The 13497-nt window shown below is 47.5% G+C and overlaps 1 protein-coding gene across 2 annotated transcripts in view; it reads right to left on the bottom strand.

The window, feature by feature from the left end:
- Positions 1-1052: 1052 nt before the first annotated feature.
- RPH3A (rabphilin 3A) overlaps positions 1053-13497 on the bottom strand; it is a 63022-nt gene continuing 50577 nt past the window's right edge. Inside the window, exons 14-20 of one of the 2 annotated variants that reach the window (XM_033159292.1) lie at positions 13036-13145; positions 11334-11460; positions 8598-8654; positions 3809-3960; positions 2641-2722; positions 1740-1836; positions 1053-1202 (exon numbers count right to left, since the gene is read on the bottom strand). In XM_033159292.1, the coding sequence (XP_033015183.1) occupies positions 1072-1202; positions 1740-1836; positions 2641-2722; positions 3809-3960; positions 8598-8654; positions 11334-11460; positions 13036-13145 (756 nt within the window). In that variant the 3' untranslated portion in view covers positions 1053-1071. The remainder of the gene's footprint in view (positions 1203-1739; positions 1837-2640; positions 2723-3808; positions 3961-8597; positions 8655-11333; positions 11461-13035; positions 13146-13497) is intronic. The other variant, XM_033159293.1, reaches the window with a different exon arrangement.

The raw sequence follows: 13497 nt of genomic DNA, 5'->3' as shown, positions 1-13497 counted from the left end.
AGTGGGTGGGAGGAGAAGCACGGCATAAATTTTTTTTTTAATTGGCCATCCAGCCCAGGTAGCTGCCAGACCGAAAAGGACGAAGGTGGGTTTTTTCCAGCTTAAAAGTGTCCAAGGTGACACCTGCTGCATCGCGACGCTGAGAAATGAATCTTGGCGGAATTACGTCTATGGCGGGCCGCGGAAAAATGCGAGACCAAAGTGATGCTAAGAGTCGGAAGCCCAAGCTTTCTACAGCGTAGGCGTTGGTTTTCGAAAGACTTGCGCTATCTGGCTGGTTTGGTCTGGTTTCGTTTCAGCCGCCCCACATGCTCGGAGCAGCCGGATCAAAAAAACCGTAGCCGTGCATTTTCCCATGAGCGATGCACAGAGTAGTTCGAGTGTGCAAAGAGGAGGAGGAATGAGCGCAGCCTTCCACATGCCCAGGTGGAGACTGGAGGAAGGCAGGCAAGGAGGTCAGTTTCAAGGGCACTTAAGAGTACAAAGACCTTCAACAGGTCGGGGAGAAGCACGGCGAGGTCGGGCGAGGTCGGGTGGGTGTCATTTAGCTGTCAGGATAAGCGGAGGCCAAACGTAAAATATTTCCAGTGCTGGGCTATTGCTTGGAGAAGTCTATACATCAATGCACCCACGGCAGGAGAAGGTGGCAGTGGCAGGAATGGATCACAATACAAAACATAACAGAGAGAACCTTTATCCTTGGCGTGGAGAATAGAGGAGAAGCAGGAAAGAAGCTGCTTCCCGGAAGGAGGCAGACAAAGAAAGGGAAGGAAGAGAGAGAGAGAGAGAGAGAGAGAGAGAGAGAGAGAGAGAGAGAGATGAAGGGAGGAGCAGCTGCTCCCTGAAGGAGGCAGGAGACGATGGAGAAGGAAAACCAGAAGAAAAGGGCGATGGTTAAGAAGGAAGAAAGCCTCTCTCGCAAAAGAGGCAGGAGACGACAGGGGAATGCTTTCCCCAGGAGCGAAAGAAACACAACCGTCTTGGAAGACGTCTGGGAATCTACAGGGGGTTGGGTGGAGGAGGGTTCGGGTACGGTGGGATGGGATGGGATGGGATGGGGGGCGGTTTCTCCTAATCGCTGGCCACATGGTTCTCATTCTGTAAGGCGTGCCAGCGCTCAATCTTCTTGTCCTTGTTCTTCAGACACTCGTACCAGTGTTTCAAGCGCTCGCCTTTGGCTGTGATGCCCAGCTGGCACCCACCTGCAAGAGACAGAAAGGCAGAGGAGGCCCCTTTGACGCAGATGCAGAGGGAGGCGTTGCGTGCATCATGGGAGGCCCCAAACCCCACTTCCGGGTTGTCTTTTTTCCCCCCTTAAACCTGACAGCTCGCATCTTATTCAACCAATACTCAACAGTTGCCCTGGGTAACCTGGCCGAGATGACCCCCCGCAATGCCCACCGTCCCATCAAAGATCCCGCACCACCTTCCCTAACCAGGTCCCCCCTCCCAGGGGCTTTGGACTGCCACTCCCATCATGCCCCAGCCAGCAAGGGGGGCTGCTGGGAGTTGTAGTCCAAAATCATCATTGGGTGGAAGAGGACCAGGAAGACCTTGTACTGAGGATTGTACTGCAAAGCACCTCTTGAGAAAGAAACCCAATAAACAACCCATTCCTGGATATCCTAAGAACCTAAAATTCAATTTATATATATATATACACACACACACGTCACCATGGTTTAAAAAACCCTAATTAAGCAAGCTGAGAGTCCCCCGCTGTTTCTGATAGCACTCACCAATATAATCATTGGATTTTCCAATGTCGTAGTCCCAAACCGATATGTCGAGCTGCTTCTTGGCTAGGTCGCTGTGTTTGATATCGTAGAAAAACTCCTGCCAAAAAGATAACACTCTCCATCAAGGATCAAGTGGTGGGGCTTTGGGGAGGGGGCGGACAAGGCCTTGGCCCGCTAGCCTCCCCTTCCTTGCTCAAAGCAGGCTTCGATAACCAGGAAGTCAAACTTCGTTCAGACGAAGCGAGGAGGGGGTTCAGTTCTAGGGATGGATGGAACTGAGCACAGCGTTCACTATCTACAATATAAACACCACAAACACATCCCTGCTTCATCACTGCCTCTAAAGTATTGCCTTCCTGACCACTGGCTATGTTGACTGGGGCTGATGGGAGCTGGAATCCTATCTGGGCCTTTTCAGTGGTGACTCCTGGCTGTGCAATGCTCTCCCGAGTGAGTGAAAGCTTCATTGGCTTTCAGGAGGAATCTGACAACATTCCTGTTTTCACGCAGGCGTTTAGTGGCTGAAGAAGTACCGGATGGAAGAATGTTTCTGAACTTTTCAGAAACTGATTTTAGATGTTTTTAAACTGTGTTTTTAGAATGCGTTAAACTGTTTGCTTTGTTTTGAGGTTTTTTTAATGGTACATCTGTTTGTCACCCAACTCCTTTGGGAAGGAAGAGCGGGAAGTTAATACAGTACATAAATAATAATGATGAATAAATAATCTGGAGAACATCAGGCGTGTGCGGCAAGCAGGCTCTGAAAATCTCAGAGATCCACGAATGCACCACATGGAATGTGAGAAGAGGCCTTAGAATCATAGCGTCGTGGAGTTGGAAGGGACAAGAAGGATCATCTAGTCCAACCCCCTGCAACACAGGAATCTTAGCCTTGCCTCACCTCATTAAACTCCGGGTTCAACGTCTTCTTTTTAATCTGCGTCTTCTGTTTCGCTTTCTTCCCCATGTCCGGCTTTAAGCATCTGGAAAGAAGAAGATGTGAGCATTTCTCCAGAACTTGGGGGATGATGAAAGACAGCTGAAAAGCTAAAAGGGGCGAGCATCAGTCCATGCGGAAGGAAAAAAGGTCTCTCTTCCGACCATGTTTTTGGAATGTAATGGTGATGCATAATCGTGGAAAGAGCAAGCAGGGAGGTGGTTTGCTGAATTGTCAAGCTAATTTGGGGTGGGGGTGGGGGACAGGGATGAACAGAAAAACACATTATCCCAGAGGTGATGAACCTGTGACTCTCCACAGGTGACAAGCATGTTGTTGGGCCACCGCTCCCACCATGGAAGGAGCAGCTGCTTGGCATGTAGAAGGTTCAACCCCTGGCATCTCCAGGTAGCTCTGGGAGACACTCCTGCCTGAAACCCTGAAGAGCTGCTGCCGGTCAGTGTAGACAATACTGAGCTCATGCTGCTGCTTCCTCTCTGCTACTCCTCCCCTGTTCAACCCTCCTTCTGGCTCCATCTGCTCCCAAGAGGGATGGGGCAGAAAGTTGGTCCAGTCTGCATTTTAACCAACCCCATTCACAGTTCCCAAAGCAATATGCAAACCAGAACACAGCCGTGCCCCCAAAATGTGCACTTTCCCATATTTTGTGAGGCATTCCTCCAGCCAAAACAAATAAATAAGTTTTTGTAAACGTGGGTATTTAGAGGAAAGCGTGCATATAAATGCATATAAATTGGGGGGGGGGAGAGAGAGAAAGAACCCAACGTTACTATGCATTCTGCTTGGAGAAATTCAGCTTTTTTATGCTAAAAAAAAGTCCCATACACTGAAGCCTTTCTTCGTAGGGGAGCTACACCCTTGCCTGCCACTTCCGTCCTGGAAACATGGGGTTGGATTGCAACGTTTGCCAAGAGTCGTGTCATCTCACACTGGTGCTGAACAATTTGGTAAAGCGGAGAGATTTAGGAGGAATAGGGAAGGTTCCTGCGAGATTACATGGCAAAGCACCAAAACTCTTGGGGAAAGAGGCACTCAGAGAACTGCAAGCGACTAAGTAATTGACAAAGCCGGTGGCCAACAAAGCCCAGGAGTTTGTGCCCACAGGACGTACATTTTCACAAAGGGGTCAGAGTATCCGTTGGCATCCATGGCCGCTAAGTGGACACAACGCACGATGCCGACGACGAGGCCTCCTTTCGGGGTGCTGTACATGAGGGACACCAAGATTTTGCCCCGTTCCTCCACGTCGCCCGCTTGGCCCATCTGTGGGGGAGAAAAGAGAGAGCCTGTATTTTGAGATAGTCGTAGAATCACAGAATTGTAGGGTCATCATCCGAACCCCTTGCAATGTAGGAATCACCGCTAAAGCATCTCTGACTGGAGGCTTACATATGTCATTTCTTAGTGCAAAAAGTATTCATCTGATGTGCAGAGATCTTTCCTATTCTGGTTAATTCAAGAAGCTTCTCCGTGTGAAAGAAACAAGCAGAAACTTCATGATGTCTGGGTTATTCCTTCAGAGAAGCTGAGCACAGCTGGTTTAAACTGGTTCTCTTATCTCTTTCTGTCAAGGTCATACTGGCTAGAAAAGTAGGGCCAGATGGAGCCTGGGTTTCTCTTTCTCTTTCTATCTCTTTTCCATCTGGTGTATATAGTGTTAACACTGTATATAGTGTTAAGGTTTAGACTTATTATAAGTTATTGTAAGTTTTGTCTGCTACAACTGGACTTCTTATTGGACAGTGCCAATCCTGAATGGATTGGATTTGTGACTACTGTGAGGGATCCTATTCCCTCCCCTTCAATACTTCCCCAACAGAGACACTCCCTAGGCTTCACTGACAACTAGGATGAATCCTTCAGTGTTTATATGGGAGTTGTCTCTGGGGTACCTCAGGGCTCTACGTTTGAAAACCTCTTGCCACCTATGGGATCTCCCTACCAGGGTTCCCAACTACTGCAGTTTGCCTTCCCTTTTAGGCAAATAGGTGGCACACTTGGCTTCACTGTCCAGCCCTCTGTATGACAGGAGAATAAGCAAACAGTTTCCTCTTCCACAGGAAAGCTTTGTTTTCTCCTCTTAGTCACACCTCTTAAGGTACTGATACACTGCCAGAGTCAACGAACGTTTAAGCACATTTAACTTTATTAGGTAACTTGAAAACATGGGTGTCTCGGGTTATTACTGGTACAAATCTTCTTCTCATGTAATTCAGCTTTGTTATAATATTTCCTGCATCCCTTTAGCAATGGTAATGACCTTTCCTCCCATTCCCCAAAGCCTAACCTCGCATTATCTCTCTCTAATTCTCCAACCCCCCCCCCCACTGCCAAACCCCCAACTGCCTTTTAACGATTGTTCCCCCCTCCTTTTAGAATGCCAACTAGCTCCGCCTCCCAGGGAACACCTACCTAAAATGGGAGTGATAGGTTAACCCATAAAGACCCTGAATCATCAGCAGGCATTATTCCGACAAAACTACTATGCTCATTTGCCTTCAGTAGCAGTAAAACTCTGCTGGATGAAATATTAATTGCCTCTGGTCTAATTTTTTGGGGAATCCTGTTACGTTTTTTAAGTTGTTACTCTGCTAACTATACATTGGAATCTGCTCTGGATCAGTATTGAGTAGAATTTCCATAACAATCCAACCTCTGCTGAAAAACGTCCAAGGAAGGAGAGTCCACAACCTCCCAAGCGAGTCCTGTTCTGCTGCCGAACAGTTCTTCCAGGTACTTAGCTGAAATCTCCTTTCTTGTACAGTGGTACCTCGACTTACGAAATTAATCCGTTCCGAAGGCGCGCCCGTAAGTCGAAATCTTCGTAAGTCGAAGGCGCCATCTCGGAACGGGGGGGAAATTCGGAAGTCGAAAAAAAGCGCATTCAAATTTTCGTAAGTCGAGGTATCGTGCCGCCGCTTTCCCTTCGTAAGTCGAAAATTTTGGAAGCGGCGGCCATTTTTTCGCTTCCAGAGGTCATTCGGAAGTCGAAAAATACGGAAGTCGAGTCGCTCGTAAGTCGAGGTACCACTGTAATTTGAATCCATTGGTTCAGGTCCTCCCCTCTGGAGCAGCCCAAAACCATTGCCCTGGCCTTGTTGGAAACTTCCCTTGAACTGGATGGAGAAGAGGCAGCTGTAGAAACCGCTAACTTCAAGGCCCCCCCCCCGCCCCCCACTCATATGCGGCCCCTGGAAGGCTGCCTATTTAGCAATGTGGCCCTCGGGCCGAAAAAATGGTATAGACCATCTAGAAAGATATCAATACGGATTGTGTATTTGCAGAAATTAGCATTAATTTGCAATTGGGGTTTTTTCCAGTTATTTTTATTGATTTTATTGTTACCAATTGTTGCCAAATTACTTCAGTTTAATACAATTTCCAATTAATCTGCAATGGTGCAAATCTTCTAGGAAGTCTCCCCCCCACCCCCGATGGATTTCAATATGAATTGTGGTATATTTAAATCTATTTAATAAAAAGATGGTTTTTTTTATATCTAAAAAGGTTTTTTTTAGGGGGGAAATCTACATAGGGAAACACATTATCTGCCTGGGTGGCCAAACTCAGTTCTCTCTTGAGTCCAAAGAAGCTTGGGTTGCCTTCACATTGTCATGTTAATCAGATCTACTCTATAAACTACTTGATCAACCGTGCAAACATGAGAACAGCTTCTGCCATCTGCTTGGAAGTAGGCATTTGAAAGCTCCATTCACAGGAAGCGGCATGGATGTTTCACATATTCAGGTTGTCCTTTGAGTGCTGCATTCATCAAGTGATGGTCTCAGAAGTGGATTTAGGGAGGTGTGTGACCCATTCAGTTGTACTGGGCGTGGAGCCTCGGGGGTGCCAGTAGAGACGCTAAATTTTGGCATCACACAGGCCGCTGCTGAAATTTGAGGCCCCAAGACCTGCCATTTAGGGAGGTGTGATCCATTCAGCTGCACTGTACGTGGAACCTCGGAGGTGCCAGTAGAGATGCTAAATTTTGGCATCACACAGGCCACTGCTGAAATTTGAGGCCCCAAGATCCGCCGCTGATGGCTTGAGAAGCACAAAACCGACCCTTGGGTTTTCAAAGAGTTAACTTGGAAAATGCAGTGAAATGTTAAGTGTGACCACGCGAGGGCAGTGAGATTTGCTCAGCAAGATTGCCCAGCCATCCTCCTGGCACCCAGCTAGTTGGTTTATGTCCTACTGACCCAGGCTTTCCTCTACAGATTAAAAGAGTCCTCTATCTCTCCCCCTAAGCTTCACCCGCTTTTTGCAAAGCCAGCCCACAATCCTCAGAAAAGTGCGGAAATAGGAAATGGCACTGCAGTCGGGAATCACTATGCGAAGAATAATCCATTCCCCACCACCGCCCCATTGATTTCCAAACGTTGCATCTTCCAAAGACCAGTTTAGAACTGGGCAGGCGCCATTCAGACATTTTGGGCCACCCCTCCCAATTTGGTGTCATCTGCAAACTTGATCAGGATGCCCTCAAGCCCATCATCCAAGTCATTGATGAAGATGTTGACTCTGTGGCTCTCATGGAAAAGCTGGCTAAAGAGTTAGCAGCACTGAATGGAAAACGAACGGAAAGCTTCTATTGTAGAAACAGGGTTTGCCTTTACCTATCAGAAACTGATTCTGGCATGCAGCCTTTGGCAATGCAGGCCCAGGAGGGCTGAATTAACCATTAAATAAGCATGTGCTTAGAGCATCAAGGACCTGGGGGGGCACCACAGAAATTTTCTATTGCCGGATTTACCATGGACTATATGGTGCAGCCTGTTGTCTTTGTCCATGGTCTGAAGCTCAACATCAAAAAAGCTAAGATCATGGCCACTGGTCCCATCACCTCCTGGCAAATAGAAGGGGAAGAAATGGAGGCAGTGAGAGATTTTACTTTCTTGGGCTCCATGATCACTGCAGATGGTGACAGCAGTCACGAAATTAAAAGACGCCTGCTTCTTGGGAGAAAAGCAATGACAAACCTAGACAGCATCTTAAAAAGCAAAGACATCACCTTGCCGACAAAGGTCCGTATAGTTAAAGCTATGGTTTTCCCAGTAGTGATGTATGGAAGTGAGACGATAAAGGAGGCTGATCGCCAAAGAATTGATGCTTTTGAATTATGGTGCTGGAGGAGACTCTTGAGAGTCCCATGGACTGCAAAAAGATCAAACTTATCCATCCTTAAAGAAATCAGCCCTGAGTGCTCACTAGAAGGACAGATCCTGAAGTTGAGGCTCCAGTACTTTGGCCACCTCATGAGAAGAGAAGACTCCCTAGAAAAGACCCTGATGTTGGGAAAGATGGAGGGCACAAGGAGAAGGGGACGACAGAGGACGAGATGGTTGGACAGTGTTCTCGAAGCGACTGGCATGAGTTTGGCCAAACTGCGGGAGGCAGTGGAGGATAGGGGTGCCTGGCGTGCTCTGGTCCATGGGGTCACAAAGAGTCGGACACGACTGAACGACTGAACAACAACAACAACATATGGGGAAACTGAACAAGGTTCCACAAAAAGGGCTCCCACAATAAATGAAAAAATTGCATACATAATTACATTAGAAAATAAAAATAGTAATAACCATCAATGATATTAATGATATACATTAATTTTGGGGATACAACAAAATTAGAATCTGATAACTGGTAAATTGCCACTCGGTCCACTGAGGCTGACGTGATCATTCCAGGTCTCCCAGGTCCTGATCCAACCACTGAACCATCACTGCCTTCCCCTGCCCTGCACTAACAGTCTGATCAAGGCACTGGAACTAAAAAAATATATGCATTGGTCTAAGAGGGCATCTGCTCAGAAAATAATTTAGCGTTTCTCCTCAGCAGCTTAGTTGTGGCCATGGAAAACGAGGCGAAACCTCTCCTCGGAGTAGATAATGTCTTACCTCATCTTCGTACAATGCCATTCCTCTTGATGATCCAGTTGTACCTCCACGCTTCATCTTGGGGTTAGCGTTGAGTGAAAGATGGGGGGTGGGGGAGAGGGAAAAAAAGGTTTCCTTTAATATTGTCCAGAAGGTAGCTTGAGAGTCACTGGGGAACCTGAATTAAGGGGGCCCTGGACCACTTTTTCCTCCTCAAATGTATCTCTGACTTTCTCTCCAACCCCCCGCAACCTGTGTTTGAATGAAAGCACCTTCACTTTTATAAAACAGTAAGCGATTTTATTAAATACGCAAGCTGTCGCCCCAAACATTATCTCCCCAGAGGTATGTCCCAGTGAGTTCAATGAGGCTCCCCCCCCTAGGTTTGTGTAATGGAAGATTCCTGCCTTAGCCAATTAATCGTACAACTTTCACAGCGCATGCGTTCGCTCACAAGGAAATCCCACATTTTTCAATGCACAGAGCCACTACGTCAATGTGCTGAAGACCGCATCCTTAAAACATGGCGTCAGAAGACCTCCCTGCAGCTGGATCAGACCCATGGCCCAACTGGTCTAGAATTCTGTTCCCACAGTAGCCAACGAGATGCCACAATGGGAAGCCCGGGAGCAGGACCCAAGGACAAGAGTCCTCTCCCCAGCTCGTATTCAGACTGGGCACAGTACACCATGATCGCGATTAGCAGCATTCTCCTCCATGGACTTGCCTAAATCGCTTTTAAGTCTGGCGAAGCTGGCAGCCACTGGCGCATCCTGTGGCAGTGAGTTCCATAGTTGAACTATGTGTTGTGTGAAGGCTCCTTCCTTTTGTCTGCCCTGAGTCTTCTGCTTCGTCATATGGCCCCCAAATTATAAATTATAAGAGAGGAGTTTTCTCATGCAAGGATTTTCCCACACCATGCAAGGATCACATCACCTTGTACTCGACCCAGGGGACGGATCAAGGCTGCAGCGCTTTGGACTTTTTACTTCAGAGAAAAGGCAAGTTAACAGGTGACAGCATAGAAGCTTATAAAATTATTTGCCTGTGGTCTCGTGTTGCTTTGTTTTTTGATTCAGCATTCAAGTTGCAACACAGGGTTTTTGATTTACTTATAAAATTATACACGGCATGGAGAAAGCGGAGAGAGGGAGAGAAATGTTTTCTCCCCCTTTCACGATGCTGCAAGCCACAGGCATGAAATGGAAGCTGAATGTTAGAAGATTCAGGAAGGGCGAAAGAAACTACCTCTTCACACAGCACAAAGTTAAACTATGGAACTCACTGCCACAGGAGGCCGTGATGACGAGAAGCCTGGATGGCTTTAAAGGAGGATGGGGGAAATTCATGGAGAAGAAAGCTATCTAATTCTGATGGCTATGCTCGGCTTCCACAGTTGGAGGCAGCAATGCTTCTGATTATCTGTTTGTTTGTGTCAGGGAAAGAGGGACTACTCGGGAGGAGCAGGGAGAGAGAGAGGAGCAAGCTAGAGCTGGGAGGGAAGATAGCGATTCCTCCAGGGAAGGGGGTCACTGGGCTATAGAGAACAGCCACCCATAATCTCCACAGATTCATCTTCCTAATCCAGCCCCCGTCAGGAAATGTCTCCGGAAGAGAGGGAGATGCCAGGCCTGGGGATGACAGAGCAGAGACCCAGCACCGTCAGTCACAGACAGGAAGATGAGCCGGGGGGGGGGGGGTAGGAGGAGACGCAGACATCATTTTAGGGTGCCGAGCCATTGGTTGTGTTGGCAGGGGCGCGAAAGCCTGCCACTCCGAGAAACTGAAACTGACTGAGCAGTCATGGCTGCAGAGACTCTAATTCCGTTATGGACAATAAATAGTTTTAGCTTACCTAAAGGCTTGTCGTTACTCATGAGCAACATCCAAGGGAAGGAGTAAATCCCTGACAGTTTGTTTGTTTGTTTGTTTGTTTGTTCATTGAATTTATATACCGCCCTATACCCTGGGGTCTCAGGGCAGTTCACAGAATAAAATCAGGATATAAAAACACAAAATACCTAATAAAAATACATACAACAATCCAATAGCCCCCCCCCAAAAAAAAAACCATTTTAAAAGGGCATAGTATATAAATCAGGTCAACTAAAGGCCTGGTTAAAAAAAGAACGCTTTTTCGTGGTGCCTGGAGGTGTATAATGAAGGCGCCAGGCAGACGTTCCTGCGGAGAGCATTCCACAGACGGGGAGCCATTGCAGAGAAGGCCCATTCTTGTGTTGCCACCCTCTTGACCTCTCGAGGAGGAAGCACATGAATGAGGCCCTCAGAAGATGATCTTAGGGACCGGGTAGGTTCATATGGAAAGAGGCGGTCCTTGAGGTATTGCGGTCCTGAGTTGCTGGAAACCACAGTAGGGGAGAGGGTTCCTGTGCTCGGATCCTGCTTGTGGGCTTCTCAGTGAGGCATCTCGTTGGCCACTGTGAGAACAGGATGCTAAACTAGATGGGCCATTGGCCTGGCTCTGCTGGTGCTCTTATCTGTTTTTAACCAGAGATGCCCAGTGTTGAAACCGTGGATAGCATCTGCTTCCTTCTCCTTAACCTGCCGTGTTGATTCTTAGTTGGAAAAAGCCATCCTTCCTACTGTCTGCCCAGCAGACGACCTCTCCTACTCTTCTCAACTCAGCTTCCCATCCCCTCTGTGCTACAGAGGAGGTCCGCACATGTTCGCGTAAGAAAAGACGCACAAACCATCACAATGAATTGGACAATAACATAAGACGGCGGTGAAATGTACCGGGATGACTCTTTCCAGACAGATGTTGAAATTCTTCTTCTGGTTGGCCTTCACTTTCTTCAGGGCCACCCTCGTCTCACCTATGAACTCGTTGTGGCCAAATTTGTCCTCGTCGCACACAGAGATCCTGAAAGGAACAAACAAACACGCTCTGGTTATCTCCCGCTTGGACTACTGCAACATGCTCTACGTGGGGCTACCTTTGAAGGTGACTCAGAAACTGAAATTAATCCAGAATGCGGTGGCTAGACTGGGAGCGGCTGCCGAGGCCACATAACACCAGTCCTGAAAGACCTACATTGGCTCCCAGTACGTTTCTCAGCACTATTCAAAGTGTTGGTGATGACCTTTAAAGCCCTAAACGGCCTCGGCCCAGTATACCTGAAGGAGCGTCTCCACCCCCATCGTTCTGTCCGGACATTAAGGTCCAGCTCCGAGGGCCTTCTGGCAGTAACCTCCCTGCGAGAAGTGAGGTTACAGGGAACCAAGCAGAGAGCCTTCTCGGTAGTGGCACCCGCCCTGTGGAACGCCCTCCCATCAGATGTCAAAGAAATAAACAACTATCTGACGTTTAGAAGAAATCTGAAGGCAGCCCTGTTTAGGGAAGTTTTTAATGACTGATGTTTTCATGTATTTTTAATCTTTTGTTGGAAGCCGCCCAGATTGGCTGGGGTAGAAATACCGTATTTTTTGCTCCATAGGGCGCACTGGACCATAGGGCGCACCTCGTTTTTAGAGGAGGAAACAAGAAAAAAAAATTCTGGTTTTCCTCTAAAAGGCCTGTTTTTTTTGAGGATCAGCTAAAAGTTTTGCAGCTTTTTTTGCAAAGGGAAAAGCCCTGTTTTTTTTGAGGATCAGCTAAAAGTTTTGCAGCTTTTTTTGCAAAGGGGGAAAAGCAAAGCTCCTTTTGCAAAGGGGGAAAAGCAAAGAGGAAAAGCCCCGTTTTTATGGGGTTCAACTCACATTTCTGTAGCTTCTAAAGGAAAGGGAGCCTTTTCTACAGTTTCCAAACAGATAATCTAATCAGGCAGTCACATGTCACTGGGGAAACAAACAACCTCCCTCTGCAGCACATTCAACAAAGAAGGGCGGGGCAAGAGGGCGGGGCTGAAAGGGAGCCGGGGACTCTTATCTCTCTCCCAATCTCTTGCTGATCAGCTGCTGAGCGGGGTCTTTTCAACACCCCCTTTTCTCTTTGTAAAATAAAAAGCATGATCCTCTTTTGGCCCCTGGGCAATTCAGCTCCAGGGACCACCATTCGCTCCATAAGACGCACAGATATTTCCCCTTCCTTTTTAGGAGGAAAAAAGTGCGTCTTATGGAGCAAAAAATACGGTAATAAATTATTATTATTATAAACAGCTATGACTGGTAGCAGCTTTCCAGGGTCATAGAATCATAGAACAGTGGACTCGGACAAGACCCCAAAGAGTCATCTAGTCCAACCCTCTGCAATGCAGGAATCTCAACCAAAGGTTCAATGACAGATGGCCGTCCAACCTCTGCTTGAAAACCTCCAAGGATGGAGTTGTCCACAACCTTCCGAGGGAGACCGATCCCACTGTCACAACAGCCCTAGTTCCCGCCTAGCTCCATCTCAGAAGGACCTTTGAAGACACGTTTCATCAGGTCTCCAGAAGTAACTTTGTGGGTGTAAGCAGGAACGATCCCGTCATGTTTGATTCTTAACCCTTTGACTTGCCTCAATGTCTTCCTCTGCATGTCCTCGTCCGTGATGCCATGGTACACCAGGGTCTCATTCCATGCAGGGTTCCGGGTGTTTCTCAAAGTCTTGGTCCTCAGCTTGTTTGACTGGAAAACAAGCAGAGCTGTTAAAACATGCACGAGTCCTTACAAACAGCCCTACAAACCTCCCTGATCTGAACGCCTTTGAATGGGCCATCGTGCCTGATGGACTGTATCAAGCCACATTGGACTGGTTTGGATTTGTTTCAGCATACAAATGCACTGTATTTTAATAGGTGCCTTTATTCTGCAGGATTTATCAAGGCGGTCCGAGTAAGACACCAGAAGGAAACTTGCAAAAACAAGCTCGATCAATTGAACCAGCTGAGATCTTATCCCCGTTTCACGTTCCCCTGCTCAGTCCATGTGTCTGAGCATTTCAGAAAACTCACTGACATTTCCTATGGGTGGACAAAAA

The sequence above is a fragment of the Lacerta agilis genome, chromosome 8 (assembly GCF_009819535.1).
Source record: "Lacerta agilis isolate rLacAgi1 chromosome 8, rLacAgi1.pri, whole genome shotgun sequence".
In the NCBI taxonomy this organism is placed as follows: domain Eukaryota; kingdom Metazoa; phylum Chordata; class Lepidosauria; order Squamata; family Lacertidae; genus Lacerta; species Lacerta agilis.
This window is presented reverse-complemented; position numbering and strand designations above follow the sequence as displayed.